This window comes from Strix uralensis, chromosome 28 (assembly GCF_047716275.1).
Source record: "Strix uralensis isolate ZFMK-TIS-50842 chromosome 28, bStrUra1, whole genome shotgun sequence".
Classification (NCBI taxonomy): Eukaryota; Metazoa; Chordata; class Aves; order Strigiformes; family Strigidae; genus Strix; species Strix uralensis.
In genome coordinates this window covers 5300637-5322855 of record NC_133999.1, presented here as the reverse complement: position 1 = coordinate 5322855, position 22219 = coordinate 5300637, and the positions used below count along the sequence as shown (strand labels likewise).

Here is a 22219-nt window from a genome sequence, read left to right as displayed (position 1 = left end):
CCAATTTAGGGTAAGGAGCTTCTGCGTCTTCATTTTCAACCCACAAAAGGGTGAGCGGGACGTCTGCTGTCAGCGCGGGCCAGCCCTAAATTCTCCCATCCAACCCAGCCAAGCAGCTAGAGGAAATTTATGTCCATCAGAGAGAAAAAAAAATAAGTGCTCCAGAGCACAAATCCTCAGGGATTTTGTCTCGGACTCCCAGGGGCTGTACAATGCTTACGAGCATTGGGAAATACGAGCAATAAGAAATAAAACCCATTCATCACTTTCAGCTTTTCATATCCTCCCACACCGCTTAATCAAACCCCTCGTTTGTATTTCTCCTGTCCCCGTGAGCCCCGGGGAGAGGGACCTCCCTGCCCCAGCAAAAACATGTGGGAACACACAGCCAGGCAAGGGCAGCCTGATTATTTTCTTGGTTTATGCCCCAATTATAAATGCTCATTTAATCCCAGAAGGTTCCCATGGATGTCTGCAAGTCCCTGCTACTGGAAGACCCTTGAGTTTTCTTATGCAAAACAGCAAAAGCTCAAAAAGCAAATTAAAACCCTCAGTATTTTGCTCCTGAACTGGCAATTATTTCTGGCCAACTTATAACAGTGACATTAATTATAACTGTATCGTGATTAAGCTATGGGTGTTGGCCTGTCTGGCTGAGCAAGGACACCATCCTGCTGCTGTTGCCAACTCATCGCTCCAGAAATTAAATGTGCCCCTGCCACAGCAAATGTCTCCCTTCATCCACCGGTATTACTCCAAGGCAGGAAGAGTCATCTTTATATTTCAAGAGATATCCAGAAGAGATTGTAAATACATGGTCTGGTAGTTTCAGCACCTGTTCTCCACTCTTTTTTGTGGTGGCAGCGAAGCATCCTGGTTCTCCAGGTCTCAGATAAACTCTAATACTGCACTTGGGATCAAACAAAGCAGCATGGGTCCTAACTACCTATTTCCTACCAACATCACAAGACCAAAATTAGATTAATATGGATACCTTAACACAACTGATGGTTATTCCTTCTCTTCCAACACTTGAGGAAGTTAAATATATTCCACTATTTGAGGCTACACTCCACTTTCTGTGGTTCTGGTGCAGCACAGAGCCTTCTGCTAGACATAAACCGTGTATTTCTGTCTCCCACGTAGGTGCCGTGAGATGTACTATGAGGCTCTCTGGTGCTCAGCTCCATCCTTGCCAAGCCCCAGCTTTGCTCAGTGTCTTGTAGCGGCCCCACTTGTTCCTTCAGACTAAATGGTTTTGCATTAGGAACAGGCCTCAACGGGGCCGATATGGCCAAGGTCGAATTGCAATATCCTCCTCACTGGGAAATGCTCATTGATTGATGGCTCATCTCTTCCACGTCTGGCAAAAGAAAGCACGCTCAGTCAGGAACGTTTTTGGAAGCAAGGGAGGAAAGAACTCAAACACTCATTTTCACATTATTATACAACAAGAAAAAGGTCTGGAAAAACCACAGATGTTTTCCCTTAGGGGTGTGCACGTGCATGTGAGCAGTGGCTCGATTCGGGGTGGAAAGGTTGCATTTTGGGCCCTTGCAGATCACTCAAAAGGAGCTGAGCTCCTCCGGTCGCATTTTCCTGGGCAATCAAACATACAAGGCTTAATTTGGCTTTTGCTTAACAAGGGCAAAAATTAAGGATGGAAAATAGCAACAAAACAATGCTCAAGAGCCCTTGCATGGTGACAGCGTGATTAACCACATCCCGCTGCATCACGGTCCCCACAAAACCAACTCTGGTCACAGAGAACATAACCCACCAGCCCAACAAGGCTCTTCTGCAAGCAAAACTTTCTGCAGGAAAACCCTTTTCCATGCAAACGTCACCGTCTGCTGCGCAGGCGTCAGCCCGGCTCCGGGGGTCCTGGTCCGTTTGGGCGGCTGTAAAGCTGGATCTGGCTAAACAGAAGAGTTGAATCATTTCAAGCTTTCCCAGAGCTAATCAAGTAAAAAGCAAGCATTTATCTTGTATTGGCTTTTCCTTCCATAAATTGCTATTTATAGACCAGGCTCTCGTAGAGGTCATGGGCTGCAGATGGAAAAATCCCTTTTATTCCCCTTTTCTCCTACATTAAGCACACGTCAGCCACTTGAGAATGTATGGCTTTCCAGCCCCTGGAGCAGCTAAGATATTAAAAAGCAAACAAAATACACATTCATCTTGCGAAGAAAAAGGGAACTTTGGCAATACAAAGCCCTTTACACAAGGAAACATTTAACATTACTGTCACCAAGAGATGAAGACGCCAAGGTGCAAAATGCACGTTGCAAGTCTAATGCCACATTTTTGAGGACTGAAATAGTTGATCTTCTGGATTTACACTCTTAGGAGGCAACATCTACCTCTACGCTGATGCCCTGTTATTCTGTAGCTGCTCCCAACGTAGAGCTTTGGAGATTGATGAGATATCAAAGCGAAATGGAGGTAGCAACAATTTACTGCGAGTCGGCTGTGCCGCAGAGTCGATAAATACTAACTCTTGGCAGTGACCTTTCAGAGATTTTTTTTCTTTTTAATTGGACTTGTGCCACTTTCTGCTTCTTTAGGATGGAGAAAAAGGGGTTGAAGAGCTTTATTTTATGCGGTTTTTTCTACATTATTACAGTGGCTACATCTTCATCTTGCTAAGGAGGATGAAATACCATCAGAAAACATCCCCTGCAAAGACACGGGAATGGAAAAGTTGGAGATGCTTTTCCTTAGGTCAGTATAAAAGCTGCTGAAAAAGCACCTGGGCATGGCAAAGGGGAAAGAGCAAGACACGAGGTTATTTGGCTTATTTTAACTACAAACGTGTTTTATGCATACTGTTAACTCCTTGGATAATCTTGCTAGAGGCAGGGGAGGTAGGGATGCAGCCAGTAGGAAACAAATTTATGGGCTTTGTTGCACCTGCTGAAAGATCTGGGGTTGCTTCATAATTAAACACAACTCGTATGAGGCCACAACGTGAATTTGCCACTGACTGCCAGCAACTAAATTAAAACGTCTTTTTGAGAGAGCTATGAAATGCATCACAGTTTGGCCTCAGTCTGCAGCTTGGCTGAGAAGAGAGGCAAGGAGACAGGATTGTTACTGGAGAATGAAACATAGGAAAAAGAAAAAAGAGAATTAAAGGTACTCTGCAAAAGCAGAAAAATAATTGAGTTGATGCGTTCGTGCTTCGCTCTGAACAAACTGAGACAAATGAACACAACCGCTTTCCCACTCCTCAAATGGGATTTTTTTTCCCCATTGCTTGATGGCTTACTTAAAAAAGGCAGAGACATTCATGATTTAAGAGCGCTCATAAAGTGACAAACTCCCTCTGCCATGCACCAGCTGGCAGAGAGGCTGGCTGCTGTGCAGTGATGTACCCAGGCAGGATTTTTCCCTGCCTCCTCACCCGTTCAATCAGTTTAACACCTAGAAGGACCCAGCAGATTTACAGCTTTCCCCAAACCCAAATAGACAGATGCCCACGTGCCTGAGAAAGCAAAGTCAAGCAGCCTGCCCTGTACCCTTGGCCTCTCACACAGATATTTGGGGAAAAGCAGAGAAAACTTAAAAATTCAGTAACTTCCTGCATGATGGAAAGCCAAAATTTGATGGTTTCCCACACCTGAGCATGACAGAAAGACAACACTGAGAGCAATAATTGCTCACTCTCTGTGGGCGCTCTACGTCAACCCAAACTTTTCTTGACTTTTCCTTTCTGCACAAGAAAAGCCAGTTTCTTACCCCAAATTCAAGCACAAATCTCGGACACTTGGATGATAAACATCAGCCAAACTCCAATCCCCAACCTTTGAGCTCTCGAGCTGCTCGCCATCACAGATGAGGCTGAAGTTTGATCCTAAGAAAGTACAAGACTTTGAGGAAAATTGGGCAAAGCTCAAAGTCGGACTCAGTACGCGGATCGTGATCCCAACCTTCTCCCCGGCATCCTGCAAGTTTTCCACTAAGGTGGTTTGCAGCTCCACGGAGAGGCACTTGTCCTGTGTGATGGCAAATACCCAAAGGCCAAAGATGGGACAGGTCAATACGTTCACTCTTCCCAAAGTTCAAGGCACTGTCACCTCCCCACGTCAACAGTGCCAACTCCTTCCCCCTTGGATCAGCAATTCAGGAACAATATTCTCACCCCAGCTTTCTGCTGGCAGCTGCTGGGGATGAAGCTGTTTCTGGGCTGACAGCTCCTGGCAACACAGATGGCCATTTATAACTTAATTCCCTCCAAAACTTGACAGAATCAAATCCGATTTATATTTAAAACCTGGAAATCGTGAGCAGATGGGAAGAACGAGGTTCTTCATCTGAAGAGCATTTAACGGCACGCCAGAAAAATCACAACGCTCGCTCAAAAGCACTTGATATTCATCAAGGCTCAGCAATCCTTATTGCCATCTCTGGTTTTTCTTCCCATCCTTCCCAATTAAGAGCATCATGTTGGCAGGTTAATGGGTAACGCAACAGGCAGCTCCTATAAAGGGCTCTCGACAACCTGCGAGGCAGATGGAAGCGGTCGCCTCTATTACGGCACTTTCTCACCCCATTTCTGTGCCTGTTGCATTTCCTAGTGGTAGCACAGCAGAAGTCCATTGCTCATTTGCATGCTTTGGAGAAAGCACTTTAGAAACGTGGAACATCACAGCCAGGATTGGGCACAAACTGCTCCCCTGTCTTGGTTTTTCATTTGGACCATCTGAGAGCTCAAAAGGAAAGTCCACTTTTGAAAAATTAGCTCAACGTTTCACATATTTCCCCAACAGCTTCTGCTTTATTCAGCCACCATTCTACCTTACACTGCAAGCAGAAATACATTAAAAATTAAAATCATTTCACTTCCATTTAAATAAAACCCCATATCTGGAAAGCATCACCAAATACCTCCAGTAGCAAACCCAGCATTACATCCAACGAGATAAAAAGAAAGCTTTTGCTTGTGAGCTTCGAAAGGAATCAAAAAAAAGGATCAAATCAACGTTAAATCATCAAAATTTTCTAAAAAATAATTCTGAAAAGATCTAAGAGAGATATTCACCTCCTTGCCAGCACAGTGCCCAACAGTGCTGCAAAGGGATGGCCCCAGCTGCAGCCCAAAATTTCTCTCCATATCGTGCATCTGTGATGAAGAGCTTAATTACCTGTGCTGGAAAGTTGTTTGGATCCTCAGGCATCACTAATGGGAAATGGATTTCATGAGGCATGGCAAATCCGGCTAAATTTACGATTATGATTTATTTCGGTTAATATTTATGCTCTATTTGAAGAGAGCTGTAAAAACAAATATTAAAGGATTTGCTGTGCTAACATATGCATGCTTTGCTTTTAGATGCTATTACTCGATCAATAATTAGATTTCAGGAGTGCATTACGAGACAGGCAGCTCCACCATCGTAAACCATTAATTTTGCTAAGGATGCTCTAGAAAGCGCTGTGACGTTTGCTGTCCAAGACACAAATCTCACATGTAAATGGAGGGGAAAAAAAAAAAACTAAAAATGAATTATTTTCCTCCTCCAGCACAGTAGAAGAAGCTGAGAGCACGCCAACCACATACCTGTGGAAGCAACAGGGAGCAAACGATGCCCAAAGTGGCCTCGAAGTTGTCTTTGAGCCAGAGCCCGACGGCGTGGATGCAGCCTCGCACATGGATGATGCTGAGCAGCTCCAGGCGCTGGAAGAAAAGCGGAGAGAAGCATCAAGGTTTTCACTGAGATGTTGGGTTTGGGGGGAGATGTTATTTCTCACGTTTGCTCCTCCTTGCAAGCCAAAGGAGCGGCATGAGAAGTGTTTGGGAACTGAGTTCTCGGGTTGGACCTTTCCCTGGGTTTTCTTGCCAAAAAACTGTCCCTGGGAGCTACGGACCATACGCACAGAGATAGTGAAGCTCTCTGCTGAGATACAGCCCTGTGGTCAACCCCAAAGGCCTCAAAATCAGCTTCTCTCCTACCACCAAGCCTCAAAACACAACTCAGGACCAGCGTTGCCCAGGGCTGATCCAGAAAGGCCACGCCAAAGCCTACAGGGCCTAGCCAAGCATGTCATGAGCTTGCCTGTGCTGTGCGTGAGCAACACCCTGAGATGCCAGGGAAAAGCAATAAAAACGAATTTATACACAGCTGCAGTAACAAAATAAAAATAAATTTATACACAGCTGCAGTAACAGCCATTCTTGGTGGGGAAGCATCTACCTGCAGATAACTGTTTTTGTTTAGAGGGTTTGGGGAAGGAGAAGCAAACTCTTATATATGAAGGAAAAAGCCGATGTTACCTCTTTATCAAGTGTCCTGTATCCACACAGGGTGTTAATGACTTCTCCGGGGACCTGTGAACAGAGAATTGGTGAACAGACTTAGCTCAGAGGAAGCCAAATGGGAAATACAAGAAATAACACTAAAAAATAAGAAATAGAAGAACTCGCCCCGTTGTCTCGACCGTTCAGCACAGCACACGGCAGCAGCTACTCTCAAACCTCACTTTGCTACCACGGGCTTCTTTTTGCCCAAATGCAATACTGAAGCCATGCACGTTGGCAGTAAGTTGTTGGGGTTTTTTAATAATTTTTTTTTTTAAAACCACTTTTCTCTCTGGTTTCTGCTGTTTCAGAGGATGCTCAGATTCCCCCAGTGTTTTCCCAGTGCTTTGAGCTGGGACCACCTCCACGTCACGCAAGCATTTAGCAAAGCATTTCTTGGTTCCCTTGTTTTTTCCCCTTGTTTAATTGTGGCCACCTTTTCTAACACCTTCAGTTGTGTCTCTCCTTCATAATAAAGGGAATTCCACAGGGATTAAATGTATTGGGCATTCCAGAAACCAAGGGGGAATTTTTCTAAAGTCTTCCACCACTTTGAGGAGAAACATAAGGATTCAAGCCCCAAGGCTTAGATTTTTGTTGATCAAGAAAAATGTTTCAAGAGGTACAGCTAATGAGAAAAATCCCAGACAAACACTGCTATTCAGGACCTTTATGAAATAAAATCAAACCTAATTCCTCTGCTTCTGTCAGGATGGAAAGTGTGAAAGGTGGCACATTTTGGGTTAGAAAAGTGATTCTTGCTCATTCCAAAAAAAGCAAAGCTGGAGAGTAGCTCCTGAGCTAGTTGGGTACTTTGCACCTCTCGGGACTGATCTTCTGATGGGTTATTTTTTTGACTTGTTTCAGGGATCAAACAGCAGCTTCCATAACACCATGTATTGCTAAAGGGGCCTTGTGCCCATAAAATAATAACGTGCTGAAATTATTATGCTTTCAGAAAGATGGCTTTGACAACCAGTAAAAACTCTTGGACAACAAAACAAAAATATCAGAGGCACAGAGATGAAAAAGAGAAATGTGCACATTTAGATGTAAATTATGCTTTCTTGCAAGACACAGCATAAAAGAAATGTGCGCCTCCGGACAGACTCCAGCCATAAAGCTGCAACTTGTTCCTCCTGTAATTGGCAGGGAAATTATTCCAGTGCTACCATTCCGAGAGCTTCTATACCTAGCACATAACTCACAGTGCTATCAAAAACCCCATCTCTCACCATTCAAGACACTATTTACAAACTGGGCATAGTTAAGGAGACTAATTAGTCCCTGTTCATATGAAAGACTTGCAGGGAAATCTGGAGATCAGTAGCAAAGCACCCATCAGCGTCGCTGAGAGAGATCTCACCCAGGGAGACCACGAAACGGGAAGCCTTCAGCGTAAGAGCACTGCAAATTCCCCTTAAAGGAATCTGTACATGACCAAGGATCCGTCTATTTGGGTTACATTAAAAAATAAACCATTTTTTTGACAGCTTTCAGTTGTCCTTGCTTTTCAGACTCACTCTTGGGGACACCACAGGACCCTTGCCAGTTGCCTTCTATCCGGCTCATTGTTGGAACGCATCCGCCTACGGCGCAAATTCATCACCGTTTTTCTTTCTTCTTGCATTAAACAACCAATCATCTCCAGTCCTGCCCATCTCTTTGAGCAGCTCCCTCAACGCCTTGCATTTGGGAGAAGCGTGGAAGATAGAAAAGTGAGGTTTTAGCCTCGATCGACTTTTGTCAAGGGCTTGCATGGAAGAGAAGGTCAGAGCTGAATTGAAATTTCTAACATAAAACGAGGCAGAAGCCTTTATTCTTCCAGAATGCATTTTGATGCCTTCAGGGATCACAGAAGAGCAACACACACAGACATTTAAAACCCACTGAGGGCAGAAGACTGCAATCCTTGCACTTTTTATTTAAGCAACTGCTTTTCTCCCCAAACTCAGCGCCAAATGTCAGCAGTGACACTTCACAAGGGGTTCGGAGACACTGTGCTTGGCAGAGGCGCAGCTATGCTGTGGATTCCCGGGAGAAGGCACAAGTGTCTTGGAAAACCATTTAGGAACACACTTGAGATGAGGATCCAGTTTCACACCCTCAGGTAGGTGCGTATTTGCCAGTTCCTTCTTCCTGGGGAGAACTTCAAGGTCTACGACCTTAGAGATGAGACTTTTCAAAATAGCCCGAGCATTTTTGAAGGATGTCTGCCCTCATTACTGCAACGCAGCCTGCCCAGGAAGATGCCCCAGGGGATGCAACACAAAGGTCTTGGAGGGTCTTGTAACAGAAAAAGTCTTTTCTTGGGAAACAGGATGGTTTTACGGCTGTATTTAATGACAAGTTGAAAACATGTTGCAATCAACCCCCTAATCCATTTTTCACACTCCTTCCTTCAGACAAGCTCACTTCTACCAGCATCTTCTGTTTTTCCCGCAAAATTACATTTCCAAATGACATCTTCTGGTACGTCTCTATTTAAATCTCAAAGGTCCTCTAAGACAAAAGGATGCTTCACTCTCCATCTTTCATTTACGAAGCCATAAATAGATGAAGAAGGACACAAGAGGAGAAGGGTTTCTTGCCCTACAAACTGGTGGACTTATAACTGGTTGATAAAAAGGTTATTCACACTGAGGAGACCATCATGTTCATCTCTACCCAACGCAGAAGAATTCATACACATGCCCGGGTGGTCCCTGCCTGTCCCTCCAACTGCAGGGCCAACGCAAGATCTTCTCTTCAGCCCTCGAGTAACATATTTTAGTGGAAAGGGTTTTCAGCGGGGCCTGCACATTGCGAAGACCCAACCAGGTATGTCCACGCTATAGCACACAGGTAACTTCTTCATCCTGGGGTGCAGAGGCGCTTCTCCCACCTTCTCAGTCCTCAAGGAAAACCCCCAGAAGAACTTTGCAATTTTAGCAAATAGCTACAAAAAAGAGCTACGAATAGAGACATGCTGGAGCTTACGGTAAATGCAATTATGGGGGGTTTCACTCTGTTGCTTAAACTTAATGTTTATTAGCTTGTTTTATGTTGCAGAGAGCAGAAAACTCCCAAGGGAGCTGGCTCTCTTAATCCATTCCATGCACTACTGATACTGCGTCGGGCTGAGTTTTTAACCAAGTGCCCTGCAGTGCCAAAAATCAAATCTCTGAAGAACAAGGCTCCATCTATCTACCTGGTTATTGTTCTCCCCAAGAACAGGTTTCATTTCTCATGGAGATTTAGATGCATTCGGTGAGGTCTGGCTTCCCATAAAACCACTCCGGCTGTCAGAACCACCTTCATAGGCTTTAATTCTTGAAAAAAATGTAGAGGCTTTACTGTGGATTTTCCCTCACAGGGGCTGGCTGCTTCAGTCCTTTGCTAGAGCATCCTCCAGACCCAGCTCCTTGCAATGGGAAGCCCAAAAGTTGCCTTATTTCTTACCCTACTATATTAATCATCTGTGATTTCTTATATCTCCAACAGCGCCTGCTGCACTGAGATCTTTTGTTTGCCAAATTGTCACCCAAAACCGTGGGGAGTGTAGAAATACTGAAAAATGCACTTGACTCTCTCCAACACATCCTCACTCGTAATACAAAAGGACATCATATGAATTTCTAATTCCATCTTCAGGAGCTTTAGGATTCTTAATCAACACCCTGATTAGAGATGACAATTATTTTTGCAGCTGATTTGCATGTCAGACTGCCACTGATAATTAAAACACCTCAGATTTCCTTCTTTTTCCAGTAAAAATCCTACAACAATACGAGATTGATGATATATTTTCCTTGTGCAATTAGTAAAGCCTGGGGCAGGCTTCAGAGGCAACACTGATACTCCTGATGCTCTGAACCTCGAGAGGGGTTTGCTACCTGGATTATGTTTAGCAAATCCTTTTTAGCAAAGTTTACAGCATTTCTGGCCACAGCAACCAGGGGTATTTGCACTTTTTTTCCGCTGCCTTGGCCCAGCTCCTGGCATTTTATCCACAGCATGTGTTAGATTGATTGCAACGAGGCGGACGGTTGTATTAAACGAGACAGTGTCAGAGCACTTAGCTTAGTCTCAGCAGAAAAGCGCTGCGTGGCGGGGGTGTCTTGATTTTCAGCTCTGAAAATCAGCACGAGACCCTAATAGCTCTGCAAACCCACTCCCCCCTCTCTCCATCTCTGTTTGACCCGACTCGCAGCACGTCAGAAGTTCAGCCTCGCAAAGGCAGTTGCTCACAAGACTTTTTTTATTCCACTGCACAAGGGTGGCTGTTTATCCAAATACCTCTCCCGGCCCCATTTTCAGCAAAACCCTTAAAAACCTGCTCGTTAGGAGCAGACCCCAGCAAACACGATGCCCAAATACCGCTGCACCCCACAGCCGTTGGCTGGACAGGAAAGCAGAGGCCAACAGCTCCTTGGGATCCACGCTGAGATGCAGCCAAGTCCTTTTAAGATGCTGCTATTTCTTTGCAAAACAATCCTCCAAACTATTTTATATCACACACTAGGTTGAAAAACAGGAACTCGGCATTTCTAACAACTCCTTGGCATGATAACAACGCAATTAATAGCCCAGTGCTTTGGTATTTATTCTACCTTAAAACAGCAGCCTACTAAAATACAGTATAGCCCATAAATATATATTTTGTAGTTTCTTTAACATCTCACACTGATGCTGTCTCACACCGCTTTGCAAAATGGCAATGCAGTTTATAAGAAGCCCTACAGCGCAGAAATATGCAGTAATAACCAGCTGGAAGAGGGTGTTTTGCTGAAATATTGACTGAAATAAAGGCACTTTCCGTGCCTGGCTGCCTTACCTTCCTGACACAGCATGTGTAGGGCACTCCACATGCCAGCGGCCCACTGCTGTTGCAGGAGTGGTACTGGTTAACCTCCCAGTCTCGGTACTCATCGCCACCGCAGCAAGAAAACTACAAAAAAGAAGAAAAGGAGAGGATGAGACATGCAGCTGAACAAAGCTCGACATCTCCAGCCTTGCCCTGCACCCCCAGCACCACCGGCACTGAGAGCCCTGATTATTTTCTGCTTTCCAGGACCCTAAATAGGAAGCTGAAGACACTGTGTAAAAAAAGAAAAGTGGGTGTTTAACCCCGTACAGCCCCATTTCAGAGGCGTGCAGCAGTTACAGATGCACACACACATGTATCGGAGGCATCCTTGCTTTCACAAGCCTAGGAAAGATCAGGCTCATTCATGCCTCACTGATTTAATTACAGGTGACTAATCCATCTTATTCCTGGGGCACGCAGGAGAGATGACTCTTTCAGCGCCTTGAATGAATGTATTTCTTGGCTCTCGGAGGCAGCTCGGCTAGTTGGTGCCATTCGACAAAATGCTAATAAGGTTCTGCAGTCTAACAGGGATTTCTCTCCCCGTCAAGTTAAATTAGAGATCAAATGCTACAGCTACAAAGGAAAGAAGCTTCTTTTTTCTTCTGTTCACACAATGAAATAAAAAAAAAAGTTTAATGAAAGTAATTTTGTGTTCTCTGCAGAATAAAAGTGGGCTTATTATATACCGAGTCATCCCTTCTCTTGGTAAACAAGCCTGAATCTTTACACTTTTCCCCTGGAAAGAAAAGCCTGAAGTGATAAGACAGAAAAAAACAGGTTTTCCCCATTTCTTTAACCACTGCACTCTTCAAGGAGCAGTTTTTGGGAGAGGTTTAGCCCCGTGAGCATCTGCTCCCCCTCCCGCCGATGGGTTGGTGGCAATACTTGGCCAACGGGAGTAGGAAAAGCCACCGGCTCTTGGGGTCCTCCTGGCCTCCTTCCACGCCAAAATAGGCAGATATGGCCAGGAGCAGCCAACCCACAGATTTACAACTATTTTCTAGCTTCCTACCTTTAATTCCTCTATTGCTTTTAATCCTACCCCTATCAGTGGGGGAAAGCAGCTTGCAAAAGTTGCCTAGAAAGAGAGGGAGAAAAACACCTAAAGGGATATTGGCTATTGCTACCCATTTGATATCCTCCTGCTGCAAAGAAAGTTTTTTCCATTTGCTTTTCTAACTGTGCAAAAATCGGTACAAAATCCTTATAACAAGGGTTACTAGCTGCCAGGAAGCCTCACCGGGGTGTTTTCTTCTCTGCAAAGAGAGGTTTAGCCCTAACTACTGTTGTGCCTGGATTGATTTCTCAGAAGCTGAGACAGACTTTGGTGTGGGTTTTACTTTCAGGCAGGCTCCTGGAGCTCAGAGAAGCCTAACAAGCAGAAAAACCAAAGAGAGCCCACAGAAGGAACCTCACAGGTCACATTTGAGGAACTCTCCGTGTGGAGGACCACCACCACCACCCACGAGATGCGGGCTCGTTACAGCTGAAACCATCGCTCTCAAAGCAACACGCTCGAATGAGCCACGCTGGTGAAAGCTGCCTTTAATCTTCCCCAAGAAGAAAGGAGGAGGTTTGCAAGCACAACAGCTCATCCCTCCAAGCCTTACTTCGAGTTTGGAGTCACTTGGGTTTGAGCAAGAACCGCAGCCCCGGTAGCTCTTTGAAATTCAAATCCTGTGCTCAGCAAAGTGGTTTGAACTCTCCTCTTCCATCTGTACTCAGCAAACCATTAAAAAAAGATAAAGTGAGGAGCAGCAGATAGCTGCAGCTACTGACTCGGGGCAAACCTGGGCTTTTGAGTCATTGTTGTCTCCAGCCTCGCATTCAGGGGCTGCAAAGGGCAGTAGTTCAGCAAAAAAGAGTGATAAAAACAGGTAAGTATTATTTTCTTTAGGGCAATTTATTTCCATTATCTACCTGCTCACAGGCAGCCAGACTGAGTAGGTGTCAACTGGTAAAACCACATTATTTGCACCAATATCCTGCTAATGTAAAATATTAATGTCTGGCACTTCAGACCACAGTTATTTGTTATTTTTACTGTATGTTACTGGTTTAAGGGTGTGAAGGCAGTTGGCTCTAGTTTAAAGCATCTCTTGAGAGAGGGTTTAGGCAAAATTCAAATCCTAAGGAGCGTAGTGTGGTTTTGCCTGACCTAAAATAAGCTGTGTGCCAGCTAGCCTATGCATAGGGAAGGTTTTTAATAAGGAAAATGGCAAAAATAACCACTAAGTGATGATAACAGGCTGCTCTGAGCTTGTGTTTTATCAAAAAAGCAGGTCTGGGTGCAATCCTTCCAGACTGACTGCAAGTTTTCATCCTCCCAAAGTGAACCGGGCTGGCTCAGGTCCTGTAAAATTAATTTCCCTTCTCTTCAAAGCAGTTCTTCCATTGCATTGCTTCTCCGCGGTCCTACCCTCAGGACGAAGCAACTCTGCATTTCAATCGCTGACATTGCTGCCTCTCCTGGTTTGGAAATCCTACGCTAATATAAAAGCTCACAGCAATGAGCTGCACGTTCTTGCACAGCTCCTTCCCTCACTGCAAGATAAAATGTGCAGATGTTAAAGACTTATCAGTAACACTAAAAGTGGCCACAACTTTTTAGTACAGAGAGAGACTTTGAGATTAAGATCTACCCCTGAAAGCTTTTAACAAACAGTCAAGTGAAGAAGTAGATGGAAAAAATGTTGTAAAAATGGTGTGAGATTATATGATAAGTGCCTGATACTGGCTTGTTTTGAGATACAGAAACCTTCCTGCAAACACATCGGCTTTATCTGAAGATTTGTGGTCTAACCTCCTTGCCAAGGCTCGTTGAGGAAGACTCCAACATGGTCCTTCCGACCGCTCGCGGCAGCATCCATTTATCATTCATACAGAGAGGTCTGAATTATAGCATCCTCTTACAGAGGTTGGAGTAAAACTTGAAAAAGATTCAGATCTTTCTCAGAATCAGTCGTGTCTTGAGACCTTCAGAGAGCTCCCAGTCTTAATGTGCTCGGCTGAGTAACGATGGCTCCAAGAGTCAAAAGCAGGTATTTAAGCCAAGAGAGGGGAGAGTGGAGGGCACCACCAGCCTTAAATTCCAGCTACATCAAAGAAGAAGGAGCTTCACAGTCTCCTTTTCTTCAAAGCGAGAGATAAGATTCACATATTTATGATGCTTCAACCCATAATGAAAGGAGAGAAATCAGGCTGAGGTAGGAACATTCAAAGTTCATCTGAAAGCAGCTTTGCCGGCAAAGCCTGGCTCTCCTCTCCAAAACCAACCCAGGAGATGTAACATCACTGTGATTTCTCTCCTAGATCTCAAGTTTTTGGTTTTTTCCACTTTTATTTTTCATTCACCAAACGCTTTCAGCCAAGTGCTTCCCTCCCACAATAACACAAATAACGGGTAAACCAAATATCCTCAACTCAAAACATGAGCAAACCGACATCCCCCAAATCCCTAGGAATGGCTTCTTGCCAGTGCTGGAAAAACAAATGATACATTAGGGCCAACCAAGCTTCTCCAGCCTGGCCACACGCTTAATGGTGTGGATAATAACTTCAAATCCTGACTTCACTTGGCTTTTCGATGGACTTGGCGGGATGCATCGTTGCTTTGCTGAAGTGCGGCTACCTTGGGTTTCGAGAGACAAAAGGGAAACACATCTAGCTGGGGCACTTTAATTTAATACTTAATTTAATATTTCGTACCTCAAACAAACTACGTGGTGCATATAAGGCAAGAGCAGCAGTGTATCATAAGTTTGGTTAAAAAAACGTAAGTTGCGAGGATGGTTTTATCAACCTGTAGGTTGGCTTGAGGATAGGGGATGGATCCTGCCAACTCCTGGCAGGCTCTAAGCATTAGATATGAGACAAAATATATAACCACACACCTAAAAAATTAAAGCAGGCTATGCCAAGCCCCGGTATTGGACTGGACACAGCTCTCGACAGTCCCAGGAGCAGCTTGCCCCCAGTGCTGCCCACGGAGCAGCTGGAGCTCTTCTCTGCTTCCAGTTACTGTGTGAAAACTCCTTATCTGCAATTCTGCCACTGAGTCAAGGGCTTGGCCAGCTACTGATGACACCTTGAGTGAAGAGACGTACCTAAGGTGGCTTATCGAAAGGTCATTGCAGCCCTGAAGCAGCTTTAGCACGTTATTTTATTCCTCCATCTCTCTGCAGGTTGGGGTAGCTATCAAAAAGCTTTCAGGTGTTAGGCACCCGTTTCCCATCGAGATTGGGAATTATAAATATCCTGGTATGGGCCACGCGGTGGTGTGGAGCAGAAGATGCTCTTTGCAGAATAACTCACTGAAAACACCAGTGGGGTGGGCTGGGAGAGCAGCACAACGCAAAACTGTGCAAAAAGAGCAGTGCAAAGCAAGAAAGATCAAGATATTCAAGACGGATCAAGCAAGGCACTCTAGGGATGGGAATAAACTCTAAAAATACAGGGAAAACTAATGGTTCAGGCAGAGAGTTAACCACTCGCTGAAAAACTTCACAACCAGACCTCCCCAGTGCTGCCCCCCTCCAAACCCGAACCTTTTCTTGTACGAAATCCAAGATGTTCTTGAAGTCAAGGTCATCGTAATAGTGTCTGATGCCCTCTTGGATGTTGGAGTGGAAAACCGCATTCATCTGGGGACAGAAAAACCAAAACCACGCTCACACGTGGAAAAGGCACCAGGAAAATACTCCAAAACATGAACGTTTTTTCACAGCAAGTGTTGTCAGCTGTTGCCGGAGCAAGAATCTGACCCACATGATGGCTCAAGCCTAGTTTTGGGGGAAAAATTAATCATCTTTGAGCTCTCAGTTTTAGCAGCATCATTTTTGAGCTCTCAGGGTCAGCAGCATCACATAGCACCTCTCCATTTCCTGCACATGCAAGCGGAACCACGCACCTTTACCCACCCAATTTTTCCTGTATACTGCGTATTATATTTAATTATTCGGGTGATTTCTTCAAAAGCTCCCTCAAGCTCTCCAATCCCATTGACTAACACGATTTTAACCACTGGCAGGGGGTTTTCTGCTGCATTAAGGAGGGCTGGAGGAGGTGAAATGGGCTGTGACAGTCAACACTGTCGGCTACACGGTGATTTATCCGTGGGATGAGGAGCAGAGACCTCATCAGAGCCCTCAATCACTCCTGATCCCAACGAATCGTTCAGCGATTCAGTCGTGCCCTGAAAGGGAACGGTGCAGCCGGGCGGGGGCTCTCCCTGCTGCTCCTCCAGCCGTATCTCCGAGGACACTTTGACACATCAGGCACTTCATATTAAACACTAATTGAATCGAAAATGTATTCTACAGATGCCTGGGAAGCTTATTAGTGAGCCGGGAGCGGAGGCTCGAAATGTCCTATGCAGAGCCTGGCGCAGGTTTGCTGTTTGACTCCTGACAAACCACCAAGTAGAAATATTAATGAAGGAAAAAGGAACTTTTTTCTGAGTTAGAAGCAGGGGAAAGGGGGGGGGAAGAAAACGTTGTTTTTCATAATTCACTCTGACATGAAAATTAGAGGTTGGGCAAACTGGGAACGGGGAGAAGAACGTGAAAAAAAGAGAAATGAAGGCACGTCAGAGCGGCAAACAAAGCCTGCCGACAGCAAGGGATCAGGCAAGGGGATCTGAAAAAACCTTTAAGAAATTGCTCATGTGGAAGTTTATTAAAATGTTAATTCCCAGTTTGCCCACTGCTAAGACCAAACACAATGGGCAACGCCCAGGTTTTACCATTTTCTGCTTGTCTCCCCCCCAGACAGGCTCACCCCATGATCCTATTGCCCTCTGAGAAGATGCCAGCCCAGAGGCAGCCTCTGTAATTAAATCTTGATTTTAAGGTGGGAGATAAATGTCGCAGGGTTAAATCATTAAGTTCTGGTTATGAGACCTCTCCACTCCCTTCCCTTCAAGGACGCCAAACCCGTTATCTCTGATAATCTCCAAAACCCCATTTGCATATCAACAGACCCCATTTCAACGTTCAATAGCTTCAAGGCCGCTAAATTCGTTCCTCGTCCCTGCTGATTTAATACAAAATCCAATTAAATATGTTTTTAACAAGTTTAATAAACAACCATTGTTCCACATGCAGATTTGTGCCTCCGAACAATTTCAGGTCAAGTGGATTCATCGCTTGTCGGATCTCTCTTTTCTCTCTCCCTCATTGTTTGATTTTTAATTAGGTTTTGATATTGCCCGTTAAATTTAAATTAAGGGACAATTTAGGCGCTAATGGTTTCTACTCAATCCAGGAGTTTAATCACAAGGCTGCAATCCCTTCTCTCCTGATGGTACCAGCGTTTCCCTGTTGCATCCCTGCAGTGCAGGATGGTGCTGAGCATCATCACTGAGGCTCAAAGGTGGAGCAAAGCAGAGGATCTCATGCTGAATTTCACAAAAATACAGCCTCGATGTGGCAGCACATATTGATTTCCTGTATGGAAGGACTCAAGCAATGTGATTTTCTTTGGAGAAGAACATCTCTCTACTGGTGCCCCACGTTTTTCAGGGATCAGAGGGTTTTGGAGAGCTCTGGAAAGCTGCTGGCTGGGGTTGGCTGCAGCACTCAAAAGGCAACGTCCTCCCTCATTGCCTCCCTTCAGCTTTGGGGCTCACCAAGCACACAGCTGCCAACCCCAACCTGTCTTTGGGGCTCACCAAGCACACAACTGCCAACCCCAACCTGTCTTTGGGGCTCACCAAGCACACAGCTGCCAACCCCAACCTGTCTTTGGGGCTCACCAAGCACACAACTGCCAACCCCAACCTGTCTTTGGGGCTCACCAAGCACACAGCTGCCAACCCCAACCTGTCTTTGGGGCTCACCAAGCACACAACTGCCAACCCCAACCTGTCTTTGGGGCTCACCAAGCACACAACTGCCAACCCCAACCTGTCTTTGGGGCTCACCAAGCACACAGCTGCCAACCCCAACCTGTCTTTGGGGCTCACCAAGCACACAACTGCCAACCCCAACCTGTCTTTGGGGCTCACCAAGCACACAACTCCCAACCTTGATAGGTTTGAAAGCATCAAGCTGTTTGTGCAAAGGGGGATCGATTTTTAGAGCCCGTAAGTAGGTATTTCAAATGTTGTTCTCCTGCCTCGTGCATTCATTGAGCCAACAGAGATTGAGATTAGCTATTTAATCGTTTGATCGATTGTGAGGGTAAGATTAAATTGAAAATGGCAGGGGTTCTTCAGCAGAAGGCAAGTGGCCAGAAAGGACATCCGTTGGAAGCATTTACCATCTCTCCGGCTTAGCTATAACTCAAACCTGTCCTAGCAAATGCAAGCCAGCAGTTAACATAATTGAGGCGAGGAGTTTAATGAGTCCTCAAGAAAAAAAAACCCACAGGTTTTTGGCGGAGAGTCTGCACAGGGAGCTGCGGCTGCAGCGGGGGCTCTGGGTGGTGCTGGAGATCCATCACAGCCCTGGAGCAGGATGGGCCACCCCAGAAGAGCAAGAACAATGAAAACCTGCCATTTTCAGGGCAGATGCTAATAGATACTTGAGGGTTTTCCTTCCCGATGGCATGTGGGGCTGCAGTTTGTCATTGCGCAGCATCCAAAGGCCTCCTGATTGCACCCACCTTGTTTTCAAAGATGATTTCAATGAATATCAGCAGCAGCTCCGTAAGGAAGATCACCAGAAGGACCCAGAAGAACTGAAAAGAGAAAAGGAAGGATTAACCCTGCTCCAAGCCTGCATCATCTGTCAGTGGTTAACCGCAACAAGGGAGACCTGGAAACTGAGAGCTGCTTTGAAACACTTAGAAATCAGATCATTTCATTACGAGCTCCCCGGGGAGCTGCAAATCTCTTCCAAAGATCTTGGTCCTAACAGGGAAAGCAATCTGCTCCCTTGTAGACAGTGTGGCAGGAAGGAAGGAAGGAAGGAAAGGAAGGAAGGATGGATTGAAAAAAGAAATCAGATGCAATTTAAATGGGCAAATTCCTCACAGGTCAATGAGTAAAATGGATGCAGTGGGAGCAAATGTTATCTCTGGGTAGATGCAGGTGTGTGGGATGCGGGTGCTTGGTTGAACACCGCTGTTCCCAAGCTGAGCATCCAATGGAGGATCATCCATCCCCCAGAGTAGGGACAACAACTCCTGCCTCTGCCAAATTGATGTGGAACAAATTTAGGCTGGAAATCAATGTCCTGATGGAGCAAATGACTTAAACTAGAAGGTCTGATGTTCTCGCAGCCCACACCCATCAGTCTCCTAATGCATTGGACCTGAGAGGTCCCGGCGGGCATCGCATCCAACTTTGCAGAGGCCGGAGAGCCGAGCCCTGCTCAGCTCACACTTGTCTCCCCAAGGCTACCTCCATCAGTGACTTTGGAGACTCGCCAGAAAAAGGAAGGTGGAAAGTTACCATGGTAACTAGCTAAAAATCCAAAAGCAAGTTAAAAAAAAAAAAAGGGGGGGGGGGAAGAGGTAATTTATTACCATGATATTCACTTTGACCACTGGTTTATTAGAACATCCTCTTTACAAAGGCACGTAGCGCAGGGACCCGCGTGCCCAGAAATTATTTCCCAAGCTTGGCAAAACCAAAGCGCCGTTACTGCCTGCCCCAAACCAGCAAGGGTTGTGATTAGCCACCCACCAATGAGTTTTACACTGTGCTTATCTGCTAAGAGCCAGCTAACGTGGCCCCACTGGAGGCGCAGCAACGTGTTCATCACCAGCTAAATCAGTTCATAATGGGCCAGGTATAATTAGGCAAGGAATCCCGTAATTAGGGAATACAATTAACCAAGCACTTGTTATCCTGTAGGCAGAGATGATATGCAAAATGCTGCGTGCATCTAAGCTGTTATAAAATGGGGCTGCTTTGGGAGGAAGGCCAAGGCGGTGCGGTTCATGGTTTTACCAAGCTGGGCTTGTCTAGATCTCACAACGCTGCAGCAAGCAGGAAGAAAGAGAAATTCAATTTTGGAAATAATTTTGTTCTTCAGCCTTAGTTAAAACCCAAGGGAAAAAAAAAAAAAAAGTGCTTTATTCTCTGTTTAGTGGGAAGAAGTGCAAACTCTTACCAATCCCACTGTGAGCAGAGACTAAGTCCAAGTGGGGACCACCGCTGTGTTCATGGTCAGCCCAGTGCACCAAGAAACGCCTAAAAAATCAGCAGGATGCGGCACGCAGAGCCTTTCTTCTTGCCAAACCGATGGGAGGTTCCTCTGAAAGCACCGACCCTGCAGCTCTTCCCAGAAATCAAGAGTTTTAACCCAAGTGACCCCTCGTGCAGGTTGCTAGAGATGGTTTTTCTGCTCTTTCTAGTGATTGCACACCATGCACCGATTTTGCCCCCTGATCTATTTCCTTCTTTTAGTCTCAATTTCTGCTGTACAGGTTGTCCGGTCAAGATATAAAAGGCAAGGTTTATGCAATACAATTCAGCCTGCTCCGTGCATACTGAAATCAAGGCTAATATTTAATATCCAGGTTTGAATTAATATCTGATTTATAAACAAACGCGGGCGTGTTGTGCCGAAGTCCATGGGATGCCGGCTGTACCCGGCTATTAGAAAAAAGATGACTGAATGTGGTTTTCAAATGCTCCACCAGATGAGGTTTGCAGGTAGCAAAACTCACCGTTTCTAAGAGAGCAAGCCCAAAAAAGAGCTTAGCTCATCGTCTTTATAAATGGGGGAAAAGCGCCAGCATTAATTGGGAAGACACGGCAGATGCTGATTGCAATTCCTTGCAAGAGGGAAACTGCAAACCTGGGAAGTCACGTAGGTGATGCTCAGCTCCCCTGGACACCCCACAATACGTAACCTCACCTTCAGACAACCCAGTTTCCTTTATAATTGATAGAGGGTTTGTAAGAAAAGCAACCACAAACCCAGGTCTCCAGCACAAGCCTCGAAAATTGTGTAGCCTGAGCAAAAATCAGCTCCTCTTCCAGCAAATAATGGCTGAATGGAGCCTGCAAACCCTCACCGGCTGCATGGGCGTAGCGGAAAGTGGCACTTTTTGCATTCACAAGGATTGCAGCAACCACCAGTAACTGTAATGCACATTTAAGGAGCAAAAGTGCTGACATCATCATGATTGTCCCTTTTAACTAGTGCATTGCAGCCCTTGCTGTCTGCCAGACCGAATAAATCAGCATTTTGTTCCTTAAAAAGACTCCAGCAGCAAAACAAAGAGCAAAAATCCACATTAAACAGCACTTAATCCTGCCTTGAGCTGCCACAAGTTTGCAGCAAGTTCAAAACCACAAAGCAAGTTAAAAAACCTCACAAAGCAGTGTGGTGAGGAGCTGGTTTTTCCCCCAATTTTTGACAAAATTCACCTTTTGCATGGAAGTGGTGGCACACAAGTGAGCGGCTGTGCCTCCACCGTGTGACCCTCCGGCCGAGCTTCACTGCCCGCGTCCCCCAGAGGAGGCAAATGCTGCAGAAGAGGGACCAGGAAGGTACCTGAGGACCAAAACCATCACAAAGCACAAAGCAAAGCCCAAATTTAATGGAGAGAAACTGCAATAAAACCTTCATCTTGCTTAAGACAGCTGGACTGGGGAAAAGTTGCTCAATTCTTATTGAATTAACACTCGCTACAGCCAGCTCCCTTTAAAGAGCTCATCAATCCAAAAGTTCACAATAAATTATACTGCTTAATTCCCACAAATACCTCGACAAAAAGATTAATCACCCCCATTCCCACGATCACCAGAGCTCCAAGCTGCTCCTTCCCTCCTCTAAAGTCTCCAGCGCCATTTTGTTCACCATTAATCCCTCGCAAAGCCCAACCTAACGCGGAAGGAAAGCGCCCAGGGACAACGCTCTGCCTCAGGTTGAAAGACAGGTCTCCTTCCAATTTGGGGAATAACCTCCTTCTTTAGGGTCATTTTACATAGAGGTTGCCTGGAGCAATCCCTTCACAGAATCCCAGAATCACTCAGGTTGGAAAAGCCCCTCGGGATCATCGAGTCCAACCCTCAGCCCGACTCTACAAAGTTCTCCCCTACCCCACATCCCCCCACAGCTCATCCAAACGGCCCTTAAACACACCCAGGGGTGGGGACTCCACCCCCT

At 45.5% G+C, this 22219-nt stretch overlaps 1 protein-coding gene across 1 annotated transcript in view; it reads right to left on the bottom strand.

Annotated features, from left to right (window-relative positions):
- The window catches only part of LOC141935690 (tetraspanin-15-like), a 46078-nt gene that overhangs the window by 4429 nt on the left and 19430 nt on the right, over positions 1-22219 (bottom strand). Inside the window, exons 3-7 of the mRNA XM_074852162.1 lie at positions 18759-18833; positions 15701-15796; positions 11118-11231; positions 6278-6331; positions 5564-5680 (exon numbers count right to left, since the gene is read on the bottom strand). Coding sequence (XP_074708263.1) covers positions 5564-5680; positions 6278-6331; positions 11118-11231; positions 15701-15796; positions 18759-18833 — 456 coding nt within the window. The remainder of the gene's footprint in view (positions 1-5563; positions 5681-6277; positions 6332-11117; positions 11232-15700; positions 15797-18758; positions 18834-22219) is intronic.